General features: G+C 43.1%; 1 protein-coding gene across 1 annotated transcript; it reads left to right on the top strand.

The window, feature by feature from the left end:
- The first annotated feature begins 17,120 nt into the window (after positions 1 to 17,120).
- On the top strand, positions 17,121 to 22,355 carry LOC147917234 (uncharacterized). Its single transcript, XM_087430280.1, is given in 8 exon segments — positions 17,121 to 18,875; positions 18,877 to 19,044; positions 19,046 to 19,512; positions 19,515 to 20,273; positions 20,276 to 20,324; positions 20,326 to 20,394; positions 20,396 to 20,796; positions 22,009 to 22,355. Coding segments are annotated over 8 exon segments (3,885 nt in total). The 5' UTR covers positions 17,121 to 17,250.
- The last annotated feature ends 1,059 nt before the right edge of the window (positions 22,356 to 23,414 follow it).

The following is a 23,414-nucleotide window of genomic DNA, read 5'->3' as shown; positions in this document are numbered from 1 at the left end:
TCAAGGAGACACGAGGTGATTTCAAAAGTACATGTTCCCCACTCTTTTTGGCAGGGCCTAGGGGGAGAAAAGAACAACTAGATTGTTTTAGGATTTAGTTTTCTTAAGAGAATATTAGTGGTGTCTATAGAATTATATATAGTTGAAAAAATTCAAGTCATAATAATTCAAGTGATTCAAGTCATTAGGAAGTTAGTTTTGTCTAGAGCAAAAATACCAGCTGAGACCCTAAGGACCCAGGGTTCATGACGGAGGGTGAAAGAGGGGACAGGAAGTTAGGCACCAGGTAGCTGGAGCAACACGTCCCTGTGAGATACGACTGCTTTGCTTCCCGTCTTGCAGGAGTGGAAGCAGATTTTCTGCAGGGCTGTGATTCACTTCCAACCCCCTGCCCCTCACAATGCAGCCACACAAACCCTGTTGCTCCCTGGGATGTTTTCAGATTGGGTCCAGCATGGCGGTTTCCTATTACTGTGCTCCAGGCACCGAGCAGACTGTTTTACATTCAAAATTATTTAAGCCTCATAATAGCCCTGTGAGGAGTCATTATTACACCCCATTTTACAGAAGAAAAAGTGGAGTTGAGGGATGTGAAGTAGTATGCTCTCTGCTGACAGCTAGGGAGCAGTGGGGCTGGAATTCAAACCTGGTCTGTGCTCTTCACCGTCGTGGCGTGAGGCCTCACTACACTCATTCTCTTCCTGCAGCCTGCTTACTCTATGAGGTGCAGCCTCAGTGCTACCTTCTGCAGAAAGTCAATATTTGTTAAACAAATCTCAGATAACTCTCCTTCTTTTCAATAATTGGTAGTACGTTACCACCCAACATTCATCACTATTTCCACAGCATCCATATTGTATTTAGATCTCTAATAATCTTTTTGGTGCTTTATCTTAAACTGTTTAGCACTTTATCAGTTATATTCATCCATCCGTCCATGTTTTCATTCCTTCAACATCTCTCGATAAGTATATACTGATCGTGCTGTAGCCTCTAGGCACTGAGTTAGATGCCTGGAATAAATGGTGAACAAAATAGACCTGGTTCCTGCCCTCATCAAGATTACAGTCTAGCAGAAGAGAAGAGACATCAATCAATCAAATAATCACGCACAAATGTAACTGCAAATTGTGACAAGTACTATAAAGAAGTGCAGGAAGTTGTGAGGGCACATAATAGGTGGTTCTGACTGAGTCTGGGGGAATTGGAGATGGGGGATACAGCTGCATGAGCTGAGAGCTAAAGGATGAGTTATATCTAGTAACAGCTGCCACTTACTGAGGGTTTACTATGTGCCAGGCTTTGGTCTAAGCGCTTTTCATGTAGTAACTTATTAAACCCTCCATACAACCCTAACTATTATTTCCCAGAACCAGTACTCACAAACACTATCCCCCTGCTTTACATATCAGTGAGGGGGTGGGTGCATTCTAGAGAAAAGGAGTAGCAGTTGCGCAGGAGTTGGAGGCTGCCGCACAGAAGGAGAGGGGAGACTCATGTGATGAAACCAGAGAGGTAGGGAGGGGTGATGCTGAGGTCTTTGGCCTTACTTCTACTAGTTTTGAGAAATCACTGTATTTTTTTTTTTCTTAAGCTAGGGAAGTGGCATGATTAGATTTGAGTTTTCAAAGATCACTTTGGCTGCTGTGTGGACATTGGAATGTAGGAGAAGGGGTGGTGTGAAGAGACCAGTGGGAGACTATTGCTGTCCTCTAGGACATGGCTTGGACTAGAGTGGTAGTTCTGGAAATGGAGACAAATGAGTGAATTCTAGTATATATGGGTAACCCTGTATTGAACTCCAGTTATATGCACAAAATTCACATAGATTTATATGATAAAATATAGTCTTTAAATTTATATTCACTCTGTGTTGCTTTGGTCTAGGTCCCCAAGTCCCTAAGGCATACACTTTTCACACTTCAGTTATAAGTCTTTTGGTCGGACAGTCGGGAGGTGTTGTTTCTTACAATCATATATTTCCCAGGGTCTTCAGGGCCCGGGACGTACACAGTTAACCTGCAGGCAGCAGAACTAAGCCCCTTGGTAAACTGGTGGATGTTACTTGACACTGACAACAGGAGTGGAGAAAACCTGAATTCAGCAAGCCCGGGACTTTTGTTGATTCAGTGCTTCAGTTTGCACATTAAAAACAACCTGTCATAAATCCTATAAGCTCTGAGTGGAGGTTCAAAAGGCAATTTCAAGTGATTTTTATAGCTAGGAAGTAAAAGTCCTGTTGTGATAACATGTTCATAAACATATGAGAACCACATAAACTTAATATTTATTAAGCTACTCCTGAGATTTTTAAACTAAATGGAAAAGTGCTAGGGGCAAAACATTCTTGTTTGCAAGTACTATAGAATTTCAACAGGGACTGGATTTTTAAAAATCAGATATAGGGGAAAAATCTCCATAGTTAAACATATAACTATATTGTGGGTGCTCACACACATACACAAAATGAAGCAGACAATTGAGGCATTCATCCACCTAATTACTACCCCCAAAATTGTCAAATCAGATACTTGAGGTAAAACATGTTTTTCATTTTTGGAAACGCGTCTTGTTTTGTTTTGTTTCAGGGAGGCAATATCTGAATTTAAGAATTGAACAAAGTATCTTAAATCTATTCAGAATGACTAAATTGTTTTGGGGCTGAAAGTATATTATTAAGAGAACATGGAAGCTGGGAATGTTGTTTCTGGATTTCTGCTTTGCAAATACAAGGCATGGAGAATTTATATAGGATCAAGAGTTTCTTATTTAGTTTCATCCCTAAAGCCATGCCAGATACGAGCATAGTTCCGAAGAGTCCTGCAGAGTTGCAGCTTCCTACAAGGACAGAGCATCCAATTAGATCTCCAAGAATGAGCAAAACCCCATATGAAGCAATGTGTTTATGGGTATAGTACCTCTGAGAACATGTCCCATTAGATTGTCATACAGCCCTGTAAGGAGAGTACGGCCAGTGCTGCGAGCTCCATTGTAGGACTAGAGGAAAAAGAAACTCAACGAGCCCCCTACTCAACGAGCTCTCTGAGTGATGGGAAGTGGAGAGGCTTCTTTGCAATTGTTTGGCTTGGACCTCAACTCTCAGGTGTATATTTTAAGTGCATTTACTTACAAAGACACAGCCTCTTTCCTCCCTCTCTCTCTTCCTTTCTCCCCTACTTTCTCCGCCTCTGTGAACAATACTGTGGTAGTCACTGCTGAGACAACCAAGGCAATAAGCCAGATAACCCAAGCCAAAATCCAAACAAACCTGTTCCTAGAAAAAAAAAAGAGTATAATTTCTGAGCCAGACTTGAATAATGGTAAGCCAAAATTCAGATAATTAGGGTAATTGTGGTTTGTTTTGTCTGTTTGACTTAATTAGCTAGCTAACGTACTTATTTCTAATTCTATCTGGGGTGGTGGAACCCCAAACCATAAGATATCCCTGGGTGATTTGGGGCAAGTGGCTTTACCTCTCTGATTCTCATGTATAAAATTTTCCTCAATTATATATATTTTATATATATTATAAAAGTTTACTCAACTAAAAAAATTGTAAAAGTGCTGTGAAGGTTGGATGAAATGATACCTGGAACTGCTCGGCACATACAGGGCCCTCAGTAAGAACTCGTTATTGTTTTTATTAAGGTGGAACTTACAAGGATGAGAGGGAAGGTGGGAGGGGCTTCCAAGGAACCAACATTTGTTAAATGTCCACTAGGTGCCAGGGTATTAGCCAAAAAGCTGTATCCTCTCTCTCTGCATGTTGGCCGTGACACCAATGTACTTTTCTTGGGCCCCACTGAGTTGGCAGGTCCCTGTAACCAGAGAAATGGGGCTGCCCTCAGCACCCCCTTATAACATACATTTCCTAGTTACTAATATTCCTTAAATAAAGATTTAAACCTCCTTGACCCATAGAGTGAGGAAGTGATTCCTTTTTTAATTCTATCTCAGTGCTGATTTCATGAAGCAGAAATTCTCATTTTGAAGTTATTAAATCTTTAACACATCTTTTACACTTCGTAATCTCCATTTTAATTAAAAAGAGCAGGTCAGAAGCACAGAACCTTAGTCAGACAACTGTCTAGCTAGAGTTTAATTTTTTAAATTTCTTTTTACAGTGATTTTTTATAATTAAAATGGTAATATAAGTTTTCTTTTAAATAATTTTGAGTAAAAAGGGGAGGCTATTTAAAAGAATATTAAGTAAATATTAAGCAACTATGATAAAAATTTGAGGACAATATGAATTGGCATGTTGCTGTGACAAAAATCATGGCTGTAATATTAAAATGACCGAAGTTTGGGAATTACTGCTCTGGCTAAAAGGGAACCACGATGGTTCTATATGGACTTATGATCTCTTAGCCTTATTTTAAAGCCATCCAAGGCTTTAAGAGGTGAATGAAGAGGTGATAGACATGACTGTCTGAATCCACTATGAGCACGGGAGTTGCAGTGTTTTTGAGTACAATAATAGAGCATGTATAGAGACCATACAGTCAGTCAGAAAAAAATTTCTAGGCAGCTGGTACAGCAGGGAGGGGAAAGAAGTGGCCTAACCCAAAAAGATCAGACCCTTGTTGGGCCCCTTCCATCTACGTTCCAGAGGACTATCATCTGACTCTAGAGTGACTGTGGAGGTGACATAGAGATGGAATGTCCAAAGAAAACAAGAACAGTGATCAGATAAGAAGAAACTTTTTCTTAGTATCAATGTGCTTACCATAGTCTTACGTCATGCTTTTGTGATCAACCTAATAAACTCTCATTTCTCTTGGAAAATAGCATGAGCACTTTCCTTTGTAGCAAGGGGTCATTAGTGAACATACTTCAGGAGGAAATAAACTAAATAGAAAATCCCTGTCAAGTGAAAAGGACCTGCAAGGCCTTTACCTTCATGAACTTACTTAGTGTATATACTAACTTGATACGCTTCCAAGTAAGTATGACGATCTCGTTTCACAGATGGGGAAACAGGCTCTAAGGAGTGAGTCAACATTCCTGTTAGTCTAACAGTTAGTAGAGATGGAGCAGGAATCCAAATTTAGGCCTAACACCCATTCATTTTTCACTGTATGTTCCAACTGGAACAGTGTTTTTGTTTTCTTGTTTCTAAATTGGGGTCTACGTACATATGACTTAAAGGTTCTGTCTCCTTTTCTTGGAATCTGAGACACATTTATCTGCAAGCAATTTTTTAGATGTTCAAAGTAAGTTTGGATTCATTTTACTGTTTCATTTGTTGGTGCAATAAATTGTTGATGATGCAATAAATCTGTGACCTAGCAGAGAGCTTGGATTCTTTCTATAGTGTTTTTCCTGCATACATACAGTTCAACTTTGTTTTGGTTCATTCGTTGATTCATTCATTTGATGTATTTACCAAATATTCGCTCTGTACTTGGCATTGGCCTTAATCCTCAGCATCTACCCAGAAATAAATTTGGCATCATCCTTCAATTTACCAATGTCATATAATCCTCCTGCCTCAGGTGTGTTGCACTCACCACCATTATGTTAAACATGCTCCCTCCATGCTTGATCATTACATCACCGTGGGCAAAAGTTCTCCCCAGGGAAGGCGAGTGAAGATGAGATAAGAGACAAGTACTTTGATCAGAGAAATCATCTCTAAAAATCATTTCTTTCTTCCTTATCTTTCTGTTTAAAAGGAAAAAAAGAGCAAGAGAGAAAAAATCCACAGGCAAAAGAAATAATCTCTTTAGTATATAAATGGCCCCTGAAAGATCTTCACACATATCAAAGTGCATACACACTCTCTTTCTCAACCCCCCTATGGCACAGTGTTTAGGATGCTCAGAATATACAGATGCTGTGATGTAGGTGATACGTTAGGGTCTGAAGGAGAAGTTAGTAAAATGAGCTTCCTTCAGTTTTGCTCCAGGGCTCCTCAATATAACTTTTCCTTGTAGTTTCCATGTAAAGAGTCAGTTCAACGTACTGTCTTGTTTAATCTAAATGGACTTGTCAACATCTCCATTTTCTTGCCTTTTCATGCCTTTATCATCCTTGGTTTGAACGTAGACCTTCACCTGTGCCTGTTGTGTCTTTCAAGCGTGGCTCGCGAGCCTCTCTCTTTTGATGAGCCTTCTATCCTCACTGTTCTTTTCTCTCAAATTCAAAGGCTGTTTTTTTTAGGAAAAGTTTTTCTGATGTCTTCTTGCTTTCTTTGTTCTGAAGTGCCAAACGGATCTCTGGATCTCTTGCTTTCTTTGTTCTGAAGTGCCAAACGGAATGGGTTTTTATTTTAGACAAAATTCAGAAGTAGAAAATGGAGGATATTACAAATTGTGTGTGCTCTTTTAGTTACTCCCTGGATGAGTTTAATATGTTATTCATTGACTAATTTATTAATGTAACATATTTATTAAATGCCTACTATGTACAAGACAGTTTGCTAAGGTCTGGCAATGAAGTGATGAACAAAGATATACATTACATCAAACTCTCTGTTTTAGAGAAGAGGGTGATTGTACAATCAAATACCAGCTACCTTCAGGCATATGGAATCAAATATCACTGCTTCCCTCTGCTACAAAACCATGATGTGGCTATTATAAACCGTATGTAGCTGTGGATGTAATAAAGCAATATTTAGTAAATTTTTGTTGAATGAACGAATAAAGGAATACAGAGCTGGAGAAGAAAAGCCCCTGGAAAAGATCAGTTAAAATGATCTAGAATTAGGGATTTTGGTAAATATATATAGATGAGAAAATAAACACTCAGTAAGGAAAGAGCAAGACTAAGACCCAGGATTGATGTTTTTAAAACAATAAAGGGGACCCAGAGGTAAAAACCAAGTATATTCACAAACCTGTGGATGGTTAGAACCAGGTAAATTAAATTGTTCAATGGACAGGAAGTTATTTTTAGAACAAAAAGAAACAGGAAATAATGCTTCGTATACTGCTTTAGCAGTTGATTTATAGTATTTACTACTCAAGAAGTGATATAAGTTGAAAAGATATAAATTGATCTATATATGGGCCATGTTGAAAGTGGGCCTAAACCAATTTGGTCACTCACAATTATTAGGTTCTTTCTAGAACTGGTAGCCTTAAAAAATGTAGAGGTAATTTACAGTTAAAGATCCCCTCCTCTTAACGTTGCTACCAGCTTTAAATGAAATCAAGTCTTAAACCAAAACCTTCCACACATACAGAATTTATTAGAAAGCAGGCACCCAACAGTCTAGAACCCATCTGGTAATCTTCTTGAATCCCAATTCTGTCTTTGTATCACACTTTGCATGAAAGTCTCACTGGACACAAACTGATAATAATACTCTGGAGCAAGACATAGTTAACCTCATGGCTGGCATCAGGCAAACGGAGTCCTCCAAATCAGCCACCTAACAAACCCAGCTTTGGCTGCCATTTTGAAAGGTTCAGATAAGGACTTCCACTTAGAATGAAGTGGTATATGGCAGCTTAATGCTCCCCCCATTTATCTTCTAAAGCTGTGCAAGGTGAGAGACTTAGAAGATAAATTGAAAAATCTCTGAAAAGCAGAGCAGAATTTTCCTTAAGTTCATGGTTCTGAGGCAACTTTGACCTGCTGGGGGAGGAACTCTGGTTAACAGGGCCCCAGGGGCAGTGGTGAGCTGACCTGCATACAGCTGCCTTTACCCTGGGACCACTTGCCAATTCTGAGTTTAATTGAGAATCCAGCTTGGCCCAGCAGAGGGCCACTGTTAGGGGATAGGAAACCAGAAATATTGGCATTCAGGTGAGGCTGGAATAACAAAATTGGAAACTTGAGGGGCCTCAAATACAGAACTAGTTTCCCCTCAAGAAATTTCCAGAATTCTAAAGCTTCACACTCCATCCTTGCATGACAGGGTATGAGAATCTTCTGACCTCAGTGGTCTTTGCCTTTTGGTTGAATGCCAGATGTTACGTATAAAAACTTGTGGAGGCTCTAGATATGTTATCTTCCACCAGAAGGTCAAACCTTTCCTCTGCCAGGTAGATAGGTTGGGGCTGGAGAAATGCCTTACCGAAGCCTGTGACTGGGCTGGGTCTCTCTGAGGTTTTCTCCTATTTCCTGATGCATTGACCACGACTCCATCCACCAGTAGTTTTCACGTAAAGCTGATGTGATGTGATGGTTACAGTGCAATAAAATGTTAGCAATTATTGTACTCTTATTTAAGCCTACGCATTACTCAATTTGACTTTTTCAACCAAATACCTCTGGCACTTACATTAAAATTGTGCTCCTCTTAACAAATCAAGGGCCCAAGAAACATGAGACATAAAAAAATCTTTTTAGAACTTAAAACTTTTAAATTAATATTGCCTTGTTCAACTTGAGAAACTAACACATCTGAGCTGAAGACATTTAAAAGACAGTTTCCCAGTTTGCCAACATTTTTCTAGTCTCTATGGGAGCCCCCCCAATACCAGCTCATAGTTTCCTAGTCACTTCTCTCTCTCTTTTAACCAAAACTGGTATTTCCAACAGAATTATCTTAATTAAACACAAGATTTAGCTCCAATGACATTTGCTTTTCTAGAAATCAAACCTAACTTTAAAAGATAAAGACTGTGGACTCTTAGAGAATAATGAGAAGAGTATGTTACAGATTCTAAATGTCACTCCTACAGAGAAGGCTCAGTAGTTTGGGGAAGGATAACACATTAGACTATCTGCCCTCCATTAAATTGAAACTATGGGAGATGTGGGGTCCATGGAAACAGAGCCTGCATTTGTTATTGGATCTAAGTGTCTCTGCTATCCAGATATTGAGCTAGGATAGTGGCTGGTACATGTTCAAGGAACACTGCACAGGGACTATATAGGCAATTCCAAATAGCCAATCCAGTAGGTGTATAGGACAGCCCGGATTAAATATCAATTTACTTTCTGATCTTTGAGCAACAAAGCTGATCTTAAATTATTATCATGCACATGATAAAAATTATATATAACAAAAAATTACCCTTGACAGTCGCTAGGAAGATATCAAACTGGATACCAATAATCCCAACACAGCCAGTTTTCCTCCACTGTCCAAACTCATTCCCGTTTCTTTGGATTACTACTAGATGAAGTAGTTGGCTTGTGTTTTGGGGCTGTATTTTAGGAAATATCTTTATCTTTAAACACTAGTAGCACACTCAGTGTAGAGAGCTGCTTATGCTATAAGAGGCCCATGTGGGAACTGGTGCCAGATGAGAGAAGATCAGATTCACTTTTCCGATCTCTCCTGCACTCCAGTTAGCACATGCTAACTGAGAGAGGTGGTTAGGTGGAATCACCTGCACTATTTACATGATCTATAGTATTTACTTTTCTCTCATCTTTGGCCTGGGCATACCGCATGAACTATATCAGTTGACTCTATTAAATTCAATGTATGGAGATGTGCTCTATACAACACTCTTTGACACAACTAATAGCTAAAATCTACTGTGTGCCAGGAACTATACTAAACATGTATTATTTCATATAATCTTGTTTAAAGTTTTATTTTTTAAATAAGACAGTAAAATTGACTTTTTGGTATACAGTTCTATGAATTTTAATTTAATATTAAATTAAAATTTAATAATAATTTAATAGTATAAATTCATGAAACACCACCACGGTCATGATACAGAAGAGCTCCATCACCCCATAAAACTCCCTGCTATCTCCTTGTAGTCATACTCTTCCCTCACCCCTAACCCCAAACAGATCCATGGTAACTACAGATCTGTTCTCTATCACTATAATTTTGTCTTTTTGAGAGTATCACATAAATGGAATCACACAATATATAACCTTCTGAGACTGGTTTCTTTCACCCAGCATAGTGTCTTTGAGATTCATCCAAATTGTTGCACGTATCAATAGTTCATTCCTTTCTATTGCTGAGTAGTATTCCATTGTATGGATATACCACCACTTTTACTCATTCATCCACTCTTTCTTGTTGTTTCTAGTTTTTAGAGATTATAAATAAAACTGCTCTAACATTTGCATACAGTTTTTATGTGAACATAAGTGTTTATTTTACTTGGGTAAATATATCCAAGAGTGAGATTGTTGGGTCATATGGTAAGTGAACATATAAGAAACTACCAAACTATTTTCCAGAAGGGTTGTATTGTTTTGTATTCCCACCAGCCAAGTACGAATGTTTTGGTTTCTCTACATCCTCATCAACACTCGGCATTGTCAGTATTTTTAATTTTAGTCATTCAATAGGTGTGTGGCATGTAATCTTGTAATAACACTATAAAGTAGGTACTATCATTATCTCAATTTTATGAGTGAAGAAACCAATGTTCAGAAAGACTAGGTAAATCATGGTAGGCCTCACATTTTGTAAGTGTCAGAGACAAGGTTTGAACCCAGGCTGTCTAACCCCAGAGTCCCAGAAACTTTCTGCATTGTGGTACCAAAGCAGTGTATTTGACAAGACGTGTGTCTTCACATGTGACTTTTATTCACAAGTCATAACACTTTAATACACCTTGTTGATGTTTTTCAGAGTTGGGGATATTTCACATAATCATGGGTTTTGTGAAGAAGCTGGAGGATGCCTCCTATCAGAAATATTCTTTCTTTTGGGGAAGTGGTAAGAGAGGCCCTAGCAGATAAAGACAGTGATTCGAATTTTCTCTTGCACGAAAAAAATATTCAGGGCAAAAATAAACAAAAATTGCTCCCTGTGACCTTTTACTTCCCTTCTGCTCTTTTCTCCCACAGGATAATCGTGCTTCTTGCTGGACAAGAAAATGCCATCTCTTAAGAGCCATTTTTAGAGATTTAAAAAGAGAAAATTTTTTGCCCTTTTTCCCTTCTCCCAAGTTTTTCTTTTTTCTTATCCTTCTTAAACTATGGTCTTAGGACAATTTCCCAGCCTCCCTGCAGGTATGATGGGGATCCTCGATAGTGGTAATTTCGCAGAAGAATGAAAGGCTGACCACTGAGTTCATTTACAAAGAATAAAGTTAAAAAAATACATTGGGTTTCCTATAATACATGGAGATCATAAACCTGAAAATATCAACCCTTTGCCTATAACATGGTTAGACTGTTTTCCACGGGTTTTTCTTTATTTCATGGGCACTTGGATTAACCTTAGGCAGTTGATAATAAACTGGAAATAAAATAATGCTCAAGATTCAGAAACTGGACAGGGGCCAACTGCCTTTCCTAAATGGGTGAATTTTCATCTTTGAAGGCAAGAAATTATTGTTTGACTTTTCCATCATCCGGTCTATCTTTAGTGCAATCAGTTCTCAACTATCTGCTTCTGTATGCATTGGCTTTTCTCCCTCTGATAGCTTCCTCTCTCCCTACTTACCCAACTCCCCCTCCCATTTGGGAAAGTCCTTCTGTTGTTTACAGTGTGTATTTTTAAAGCCATGTACCGGAACCTCAGTGCTGCTGGGGAATTCCTCCTGCAAATGGCTTCATTTGTAAGAGAAGTGCATTTAATGCTGGACTTTTCAGTATTTCATTACAGACCGCAGATGGAGGGGTACCTACTAGGGTAGGTTAGACAGAATCTTTAAATTCTGCTTCTATGTCCTTTCTCTATGGGTCTAGGATCTTATTTCTCTCCTCTTTTCCATTTCTCTCAGCCTGCATCTTCTGCTTCTTTCAGGCATGTTAGTCCAAGCTCTCACTATCTCTGGAGAAAATAAAACTGAATCCCTTTCTAACACCATATATAGAAGTAGACTCCAGATGTATTTAAATGTAAAAGATAAAATAAGTATAAAAGAAGAAAATATAGGAGAACATCTTTGTTACCTAGGGTAGGAAAGGATTTATTGAACAAAACATTAAAAACATAACCATAAAGCAAAAATGTTGATTAACATGCTTATTTCAAAGGTAAGAATTTCTGCTCTATGAAGGGCTCAATGAAAGTGAATAGGTAGATGACAAAATTGGAAAAGATATTTGTCACATCTAAAACTGACAAAGGAATTTTTATTTACATTATATAAGAAATCCTTACACACCATAAAGCAAAACACAGAAATCCCAGCAGGAGAATGGACAATGGATATGAACAGGCAATCTAGAGAAGAGCACACCAAAAAGGCCCACCAACATTGAGGAGATACTCAAAATCATCTGTAAATAGATAAATTAAATTGACATAATAATGATATATCGCTTGATTGGAGGAAATCAGACAGCAAAAAAATGGCAAGAGCTGGCAGGGCTGTGGAGATGGGAAACCCTTAGGCGTTCTGGCGTTGCTGACTGGGGAGCCATTTTGGGGAGTAATCTGGCACTATTTGGTTAAACTAAGTCTATGTAATTCTATGACCCAGCAATTTTGTTCCAGGTGTATATACACCAAATAAATTCTCACACAGATCCAGAGAGGGCTATGTGGGAGGATGTGAACTGTAATCTTTTTTTTTTTTTATGGCCAACAAGTATTTGAAAAGGTGTACAACATCATGACTTGTCAGGTAAATACAAACTAAAACCACACTGTGCTACCAACACACAATGACTAAAATAAAAACCACTGACAATACCAAGTGTTGGTGAGGGCAAAGAGCAACTGGACTTGGATGCACTGCTCTGTGGGTAATCTGTTAGAGCCACTTTCAAAAACTCTGGTAATATCTCTTAAGATGGACTTACACATACTCTATGACCCCAAAATTCATTTCTTAGGTAAATACCCAATAGAAATGTCTACATATGTTTGCCATGCAAAAGAACATTCAGAGCAGCATTATTTAGTAATTTACCTGTGGTGGCAAGGAGCTGGAGGCAACCTGGCTGTCCATTGTTGAGAAAGCAGGTGGATACAATGTGATAGATGAGACTGCGTGACAGTGAGAGGCAAAGGATTAGATGTACATGTAATGACACAAAGGGACCATAAAACATAGTGATTGTGAAGGAAGAAATAGAATGAGTTATAATCCGGTATCATTTACGTAAGTCTAAAGCACGCACACACAAAATATCGTTATAACCATTTTGCATGTAAAGAAAAATATATACTTTTAATGCATTAAACTAGAATGATGAGGGGATGGAAGTGGGAAATGGAGGTGAATGGGAATAAACAAATACAAGACAGGAGCCTTCCGTGGACTAATGATGACATTGTGCCATGAACCAAAGAGTATTATTAACTTGAGCCTCTGTGTGAGAACCATAGTAAACAAAAACGAAACAAATCTGCTTAGTTTGATACTTCTAAGCTTTCTCCAAAGCAGGATCTCAAACCTGGGACATCCTCCTTATCCTCAATGATCACTTCTTTAGTCCTGAAAAACACTAAACTTTTCCTAGATTGCTAGAAAAGAGTTGATGACATCTCTATCTTTCACTTCAATCCTCTTGGTGAATTATCCATTATATTGTGATCTTCAATATATTTGAAAAATATATATTCTCAATATATTTGAAAAACAGTAAATCTTTTACTAGCTACTTATATTTAGGTTTCTGATTCTAAGTCCCATATATGTAAGTGTCCATGACAAAATGCCCATCTTAAATGATGTTTTTGCTATTCCTCTCTCTCTTTTTTTAATAGTAAATCATTTAGAAACAACAAAAATGTCCATCAGTAGGGGACTGGTTAAATAATTATGATGCATTCTTACAATAGACTGACTAGGCAGCCACAAAAAGAAACAAAGACGTCCATTTCAGGCAGTAATAATTGCTCTGAAGAGAATAAACAGGTTAATGGGAGAGGCAATGACTGGAAATGAGTTTGGAGGAATTTACGTCCAGGGGTGAGCAATCTCATCCACATTTTCAAAAGGTCACTTTTTGAAAGGTGGCTTCTGTGTGGATAAGGTATTGGGCAGGGATAAGAATGGAAGCAGGGGAACCTCTGCACTATAGCACGAGGCTACTCTAGCAGACCTTACGAGAGAGGATGGTGACTGGGACCAGTGTGGTGAAGAAGCGGAGGAGAGGGGCAGGTGGACAGATGAGTCAGCTGAAACAGGAAAAGCAGGCACAAAGGCAAACATAACAAAAGGTGACAGAAGGGGAGCTTAGAGCGGAAAGAACACTCTGAGATCGTTCTGGCCTAACCCCTTAATTTCTGCAGATGAGGAAACCACATCCCAGGAGGGTGAAGTGGCTTGTCCATCATCCCAGAAGCATGACCAGTCTCTGAGCCTCCTGACCTCGCATCCAGCGCTCCTACCACACCACGCTGGAAAAATGGAACTGGAGGAGGAACACGCACACAGGAAAGAAAAAGGACAAGAAAAGTGAGGGAGTGGGGAAGAGAGAGAAGAGAGAGAGGGAAAGGGGCAGGGAAGGGTCAAGGAAAATGGAAGGCAATCAAGATGGAATGAGAAGGAAATGACAGCAGGTGAATTAAAGGAGGGGAACAGGCAGGGGAGGGGAGTGAAGGGGAGCATGGGGACCTTGTCGCTGGGATTATTTAGGACTGATGGTTTCCAGTTGAGGTTTGGTTTAATAGACCATTGCTTGGCTCACTGCAGCTGTCAGGGCACCAGTGGCAGCAGTTGGAGCAGCTGCCCGCAGCACCTGAGCCACAGGAACAACGGCAAGGGAAGTGCAGATGGGCAGGAAGCCGCTCTGGGCCAGAGCCAGGTTAGCCTGGATCACGGCGTTCTTGCCCACCTCTTGGGATGTTCAGAGTCTTCCCAAGGCAGCCCCGAGACCAGGCCCATTCTTTATCATCACCATCATCATCATTAGAACCATCGTCATCATCATCAGTCGTCGTCGTCATCGTGTTACCATCTATCTCTCTGGGTCAGGCAATATACTGGGGGCTTTACAGCATTTCTCTTTCATCCTCACAAAAACACTTGAGGGAGGTATTACTTCCCCTGGTGTGCAGATAAAGAAACTAAGGCTTATGTAACTCGCATATCACCATCTCAGAGCCAGGAAGTGGCAGAAAGGCCCCGCTATTGTTTTTTATTGTTGTTTTTAAGGAAACACGAGTGCTGGACAGACTTTGCAAGAGGTGTTGGTGATGTGCACTGAGAGGTGCAGATGGAGGGCGCTTGGCCTGGGAAGATGGGTCTGATGGGGCCAGGTGAGACTTTGTCTCTTCCAACCCCCTGTCTGGCCTGCTTTCCCAAATGAACGCTAAGTTCCAGTTAGACAGGCAGCTTACAGAACACAAACGGAACTTTCTTTTAGAGTTTTTTCGCTGTTTCGTTGTTTAAAATATACAACACTTGACCTTCTCCTTTTCCTTCAAGGCCCTTGAAAATGTCACCCCTTCTATGAAGGTTTTCTTTCTCTACAGGCAAAATAAATCACTCCCTCCTTGGTGCCCTCATAGTCTTGCATTTTAATCTGAAGCAGTTGTTTGCCTCCATCATAGCACGGGCTTCCTGAGGAAAGCACTCTGTTTCAACCATTTCTGTATCCTTCGCACCTCACACAGTACCTGGCACAGCAGGAGCAGTCAATAAATATTAACTAAAGTGAAAAGCAAAAAATGAATAGGGCAATTGTTGGGGTTACTAAAAATCAGCTGTTTCCAACCTTGTTTCCTTAACTTAGAATCTCAAATTAGGGAAGACATCATAATTTCCATGACCACATTCATATTTTTTATATTGGTGAGAGATTAAATAGCACATGGATTTCTTTTGGGAGAATAACTAATAAAAGTATTTTATAAGGATGTGAGTTATAAAATTGACCTCTTGTTATTTCCAAATTGTCACTCTATAAGGAAAAAATAAGTATATATATAAGGTATTCTTTTTTATTTTAAACTTTTTCTTTTCAGACTTTTGCTCCACAAGCAATAGAAATGAGATGACCAATTATAATATTGAACAAAAAGCATAGATTTAACTAGTTTTAGAGGTAAATATTATATGGCACATGATACTGACACATTTTTACATGTTACTATGAGTAACGTTATTGCAAATTCACTTTATTTCTGATTGGGTCTCTGTAGCTCCTGTTTTATTATGAACTGAAGCTTCATAGATAGCATCATTCTCACTGACATGCACTGAAGATAAAAATACACTATATTTTCCTCATCTACCCTTGCCTTGTTCTTTATTAAAAATATAGACATGGGCAAAATAAAAAAGAAATGGCAGTAAGCATAGTAAAATCACAACTTAGACACATGACAATAATCCCTAACCGTTACACCTGAACAATTCATCCAGTGTGGCACTCACTCAGACATAGACTGTGGAGAGAGGACAGTCTGAGGGCTGTGTGCAAATCCCAGCGTAACGCCTCAAATTCTGCCTCCTTTTCTCCCACACAAGATATTGGAATACAAATATGCAAGGATGATCTCATTATACGGGCAAATTTCAATCTTCCCTAATTGTATTTAAAAAACACTTTGAAGGAAGTAAATTATATTAAAAATTTAAAAGTTAATACCTTAGAGACAGGCACCTCCACACCCTAAGGATTCCTGGTATAAGGGGGAACGTTTATCGATCCTGACTGACTCTATTCATAGAAGACTCGCCCTAAACTGTTCGGGGAAAATTGAGAACAAGAGAGTGCTCCAGAGGGATAAGTTTGGGAGGGTCGGGGTGGAGGGGGTCCAGATGGGGACGCGTGTGTGTAACCTGATAATTGCTTCGCGCCATAGCAATTCGCGCCATAAAATGTAACTGTTTAAATGTTTTAAATTAGCCAATCATGTAAGACCGCGCCAACCTTTTCCCGCTTTATGCTTCCGAATCCTATAAAAGAGCTTGCCCCTTAAGGTTCGGGGTCGACCCCTCTGTCTCCTGTGAGAGATACGTGTGGACCCGGAGCTCCGCTTAATTAAAACCTCGTGCATTTGCATCAAGCTCGGTCTCCTGTGTCTGTGGGTCCGCGCCTTCCCGAGACTGGAGTTGGATTTCCTTTTTGGAATCCTACATTTGGGGGCTCGTCCGGGATCTGCGCGGTCACCCCAGACTCCGAAGACCCCTTGGAGGTAAGCCTGAGTGACTGGGTGTGCGAGTGTGTGCGGCGCCGCGAAGCATTGCTTTGGTCTCGGTATCTGGGCAGCCGCCGCTTCGGGCCGAGAGGGCCCAGCGGCTGCAGTGGCAGACGTGCTGGGAACTGCAGGCTGCAACCCTGGGGACGCCCCAAGGGACAAGGGAGTCAGGAAAGCCTGACTACCCCTTTCAGGTAGAAAAAGAAACGGCACTCTTTTTCCCAGGGAGGACACGAAAACCCCTCCCGTCTGAAACCGCCTTCGGTTGGCTTGTACAGACACCAACCGGGCAAAGTTGTTTTTGTCTTGCTGTGTTTTTGATGTTCATTGTTCTGTTTTTGTTCGTTACGTGGACCTCATTTGACGGGATGGGACAGACTATGACGACCCCCCTCTCTTTGACCTTAGACCACTGGACTGAAGTGAGAGCGAGAGCGCACGATTTGTCGGTAGAAATAAAAAAAGGGCGTTGGCAGACTTTTTGCACCTCTGAGTGGCCCTCCCTCAATGTGGGTTGGCCCCCTGAGGGGACGTTTAATCTAACTGTTATCCTTGCGGTGAGGGCTATTGTTTTCCAGGAGAAACCGGGGTCCCATCCTGACCAACGACCATATATTACAGTGTGGCAGGATCTGGTGCAGAACCCACTCCCGTGGGTTAAGCCATGGGTAAAAGCAGAAAAACTAAGCCCCCGAGTCCTGGCGCTGCAGGATGCGGAGACACGGCAAAAATCGAAATCAACTCGAACAGCGGAGTCGGAGACCCCTTCGGCCCCCCCCCGGGTCTACCCTGAGATTGAGCCTCCTCCCGAATGGCCCCCTTTCTCGCCTCCCCCTTACCCCTCCCCCGCTCCAGGATCGCAATCAGGACGGAGGGCGACTGGCTCGGGTCCCTCCGCTGGAACCCGAAGCCGCCGCGGAGCCACTCCGGACGGGCCTGATACCACGGTGGCGCTCCCGCTAAGAGAGTATGGAGCTCCTGCGGGGCCCAACCAGCTGTCACCCCTCCAGTACTGGCCTTTCTCTTCCTCAGACCTGTATAACTGGAAAAATAACCATCCCCCCTTTTCAGAAAACCCCGCCGGATTAACCGCCCTGATAGAGTCCCTAATGTTTTCCCATCAGCCCACTTGGGATGACTGTCAACAGCTCTTACAGGCACTCTTCACCACGGAGGAGAGAGAAAGAATCACACAGGAAGCAAGAAAGAATATCCGAGGCACCAACGGGCAGCCGGCAACGATAGCTGAGGCGGAAGAAGGGTTTCCGCACAACCGACCCAACTGGGACTATAACACGGCTGAAGGTAGGGGGTCGCTGTCCGCTTACTGCCGGGCTCTAGTGGCGGGTCTCCGGGGAGCCGCAAGGCGGCCCACCAATTTGGCTAAGGTAAGAGAGATTCAGCAAGGACCCACTGAACCCCCCTCCGTTTTTCTAGAACGATTGATGGAGGCTTACCGCAGGTACACGCCCTTTGATCCGTCCTCGGAAGGGCAGAAGGCCTCTGTCATTATGGCCTTTATTGGACAGTCAGCCCCAGATATAAAGACGAGATTACAAAGGCTAGAGGGGCTGCAAGACTACGACCTGCGGGACGTAATAAAGGAGGCTGAAAAGGTGTATCATAAAAGGGAGAGTGAAGAGGAAAAGCACGAGAGAGAGAGAAGGGAGGCTGAGGAGAGGGAAGACAGGAGAGACAGGAGACGAGAAAAAAAACTAACTAAAATACTGGCCGCAGTGATAAAAGCGACAGGGCCAGATCACAGACAGTCAGGGAACCTGGGCAACGCCCCACGACCAGGCTCACGCAGACGGCAACCCTTGGACAAGGACCAATGTGCCTATTGTAAGGAGAGAGGACACTGGGCAAGGGAATGCCCCAAGAAAAGGGCCACACCCAAGGTGTTGTCTTTAGGAGAGGACGAAGAATAGCGGGGACGGGGCTCGGCCCCTCCCCGAGCCTAGGGTAACCCTAACTGTTGAGGGGACCCCTATGAGTTTTCTGATTGATACTGGGGCTGAATATTCAGTACTGAAGCAACCTTTGGGGAAATTAAAAACTAAAAAGACTCTGGTTGTTGGAGCCACTGGGCAGAAACAATACTCATGGACTACTTCGGACAGTGGACTTGGGGAAAGGAAGGGTGTCCCATTCCTTCCTAGTGATTCCTGAATGCCCGACCCCGTTGCTAGGTCGAGACCTTTTAACCAAACTGAAAGCTCAAATAGATTTTGCTCAACCTCGGCCTACAGTATCCTGGTCCGCACCTACCACCATGATATTGGCCCTGGAGCTAGAGGAAGAATATCGGCTCCATCAGCAGCCTAAGCCTAGAGCTCGGCTCAATACCGATAAGTGGCTGATCGAATTTCCAACGGCATGGGCTGAAACCGGGGGACTAGGGACGGCTACGAGAATTCCCCCAGTCGTGATAGATCTTAAGGCCGGAGCCCTCCCGATAAGGGTGCGTCAATACCCAATAAGCAAAGAGGCCAGAGAAGGAATCCGCCCCCATATCCAGAGGCTGCTCCAACAAGGAATCCTGGTTCCTTGCCAGTCTCCTTGGAACACCCTCCTGCCTGTAAAAAGCCTGGAACTAATGATTATAGGCCGGTCCAGGATTTGAGAGAAGTAAATAAGAGAGTGCAGGATTTACACCCTACCGTGCCAAACCCATATAACCTACTCAGCTCCCTCCCCCCATCACGAAAATGGTACACTGTCTTGGACCTGAAAGATGCATTCTTCTGTCTACGGCTTCACCCAAAAAGCCAATTACTTTTTGCTTTCGAGTGGCGCGACCCTGATATGGGGATCGTTGGACAACTGACTTGGACAAGACTACCTCAAGGTTTTAAAAACTCCCCTACCCTGTTTGATGAAGCCCTCCACAGGGACTTGACTGATTATAGGGTTAAAAACCCTCAAGTGACTCTTTTACAGTATGTAGATGATCTACTGTTGGCGGCGGAAAACCCGGGAGACTGTGAAGAAGGGACCAAGCGCCTCCTGGCCGAGTTGGGTGAGTTGGGATACCGGGCGTCGAAAAAAAAGGCACAGTTGTGCCAGGAAAAAGTAGTCTACTTAGGCTACACACTAAAGGACGGCCAAAGGTGGTTAACCGGCCTTGCGGAAAAGACTGTGACCCAGATTCCGGCCCCAACCTCCGCTCGCCAGGTAAGGGAATTCCTGGGGACAGCCGGCTTCTGCCGATTGTGGATCCCTGGGTTTGCTACCCTGGCTGCTCCACTGTACCCATTGACTAAGGAAAGTGGGAACTTTGTCTGGACTCTAGAGCACCAGAAGGCTTTTGAGACTCTAAAGCGGGCATTATTAGAGGCACCGCGTTGGCCCTACCAGATTTGACCAAGCCCTTCACCTTGTATGTAGATGAAAAAAGGGAATCGCCGGGGAGTCCTAACTCAAGCCCTTGGGCCCTGGAAGCGCCCAGTCGCATATCTATCAAAAACTGGATCCGGTAGCCAGTGGATGGCCCTCCTGCTTAAGGGCAATCGCCGCCACTGCCCAGCTGGTAAAAGATGCAGATAAGTTAACTCTGGGCCAACAGATAACCGTAGTAGCCCCCCATGCCTTAGAAAGCATTATCAGACAGCCTCCAGATCGATGGATGACTAACGCCCGGATGACTCACTACCAAAGTCTGCTCCTAACTGAGAGAATTACCTTCGCCCCACCGGCCATCTTAAACCCGGCCACACTACTGCCCGAAGCAGATGATGAAATACCTGTTCACCAATGCGGCGACATCTTGGCATCAGAAACGGGGACCCGACCCGATCTGCCGGATGAGCCATGGGCTGGGGCCCCTAATTGGTACACTGACGGCAGCAGCTTTATGGCAGAAGGTAAGAGGATGGCTGGGGCGGCTGTGGAGGGCGGGAAAAAGACTCTGTGGGCAAGCAGCTTGCCGGAAGGGACTTCTGCACAAAAGGCTGAGCTTATCGCCCTGACACAGGCGTTAAGGTTAGCTGAAAATAAGACTGTGAATATATACACGGACAGCAGGTATGCCTTTGCTACTGCCCATGTTCATGGGGCTATTTATAAACAAAGAGGGCTGCTTACCTCGGCCGGAAAAGATATCAAAAATAAAAAAGAGATTCTGGGCCTCCTAGAGGCTATACATTTGCCTAAAAAGGTGGCAATCATCCATTGCCCAGGTCATCAGAAAGGCACCGACCCCATAGCTCAAGGGAACCGCTTAGCAGATTTGGAAGCCAAGCGGGCGGCACTAGGACCTATGGTCCTGACTCTCCAGGGAGCTAAGGTCAACAAAACTGTCTCCGGTGGGGAACTAACTAAAGAAGAGAAAGTCCTTTCCGTTGCAGAAGGGCGAGAATATCTATCACATCTACACCGGCTAACCCACTTGAGCCCTCAGAAACTAATTAAAATTATTGAGGCCTCCCGTACCAGGTACCAGATTTGAGAAAGGCGGCTGAGGAAATTTATAAGGATTGTAGAGCTTGCGCTCTCACAAATGCTGCAGTTACCAAATACCGCACTGGACATAGACTCCGGGAGATAGGCCCGAACCTTTTGGGAGATAGACTTTACTGAAATCAAACCGGCCCGGTATGGAAATAAATATCTTCTAGTATTTGTAGATACCTTCTCGGGATGGGTAGAGGCTTTCCCCACCCGAAAAGAGACTGCCTCTGTAGTAGCCAAGAAGATATTGGAAGAAATCCTCCCGAGATTCGGGATCCCAAAGGTAATTGGATCTGACAACGGTCCTGCATTCGTTGCCCAGGTAAGTCAGGGACTGGCCAGTCAACTGGGGATCAATTGGAAATTACATTGTGCTTATAGACCCCAGAGCTCAGGCCAGGTAGAAAGGATGAATAGAACAATTAAAGAGACCCTAACTAAATTGTCCATAGAGACCGGCGATAGTGACTGGACAGCCCTCCTGCCCTTTGCCCTGTTCCGCGCCCGGAACACCCCACAGGGACCCTTAAAACTTACACCCTTTGAAATCCTCTATGGAACCCCTCCCCCTTTGGCACAAATAGGGATACATGACCCTGACATTATACCTTCTATACCTTTGTCAGCCCGCTTGAAAGCACTCGAGGCCGTCAGGCGCGACATCTGGAACCAGCTAAAAGAGGCCTACCAGCCTGGTGATCTGCTCATCCCGCACCAATTCCAGGTTGGGGACTCTGTCCTTGTGAGACGACATCGGACGGGGTCATTAGAGCCACGTTGGAAGGGGCCCTACGTGGTGCTCCTCACTACGCCCACAGCAGTCAAGGTGGACGGTATAACCTCTTGGGTTCACGCCACACACGTAAAGAAGGCACCCCAGAATGCAGCAGATCTCTGGAAGGTGGAAAAGACTGATAACCCTCTTAAGCTGCGTTTGCGTCATGGGAACGGGCGAGCAGGTCGTCAATCCTAATCCCCACGCTCCTCAACTGCTCACGTGGCAAGTCGTCTCCCAGGTAGGAGATATAACCTGGTCAATCCAAAAACTGCTTCCCCTTGGACATGGTGGCCAGACTTACACCCTGACCTTTGTAAACTGGCTATAGGAACCCCGACTGGGATTTCATGGGTCGACGAAGGGGGCAAAACAAGCCGGAGGATGCCACTCCCCCATCGCAAGGGTAAACTAAAGGCATACACCTTTACGTGTGCCCCGGTCACCACAGACCTCGTTCAATTGACTCCTGGTGCGGGGGCAAAGAAGACTTCTACTGTAAAAACTGGGGATGTGAAACCAGTGGGACTACTTATTGGGAACCCTCCTCTTCTTGGGATTTAATCAGGGTTAGAGCAAATTATAGCCACCAGATGAGTCGGGGCTCAGAATGCAATACCTGGTGCCACCCCTTAACCATTCAGTTCACAGGGAAGGGAAAAACAATTAAAACCTGGATCGGGAATGGTCATTCATGGGGAATAAGATTGTACAAAGAACGGTACGATGATGGCCTGACCTTCTCTATTAGATTAAAAATAGAACCCCCCGCCAGCAGACCAATAGGGCCAAACGGGATCCTAGCCGATCAGAGGCCCCCTCTGTCCCAAAAATCCCCCGCCAGCAGACCGATAGGGTTAAATAGCCCCAAACCCCCCCAGGTAAAATCCATAACCCTAAATGGGGCCGTAGATATGGTCACCAGATCTGCTCTGCGACCACCATCTACGCCACCTCCCGCAGTACCTACTGAGCAAAGATGGCACAGACTGTTTAACTTAGTATGGGGAGCTTACTACGCCTTGAATGATTCCAACCCTGAAATGACTGAATCATGCTGGCTATGCCTAGCGGTCAGCCCCCCTTATTATGAAGGAATTGCCACCATGGGGGTCTATAATAACACCCCAGACCACACGACTTGTCTTTGGGGCAAAGAAGGGCGGCTAACCCTAACGGATGTGTCGGGGACCGGTTCAGGACTATGCTTAGGAAAAATTCCCCCAGGCTACCAAGCTCTATGTAATAAGATTGAAG

Source organism: Ceratotherium simum, chromosome 4, assembly GCF_057802395.1.
Source record: "Ceratotherium simum simum isolate JZ-2026a chromosome 4, ASM5780239v1, whole genome shotgun sequence".
NCBI lineage: Eukaryota > Metazoa > Chordata > Mammalia > Perissodactyla > Rhinocerotidae > Ceratotherium > Ceratotherium simum.
This window is presented reverse-complemented; position numbering and strand designations above follow the sequence as displayed.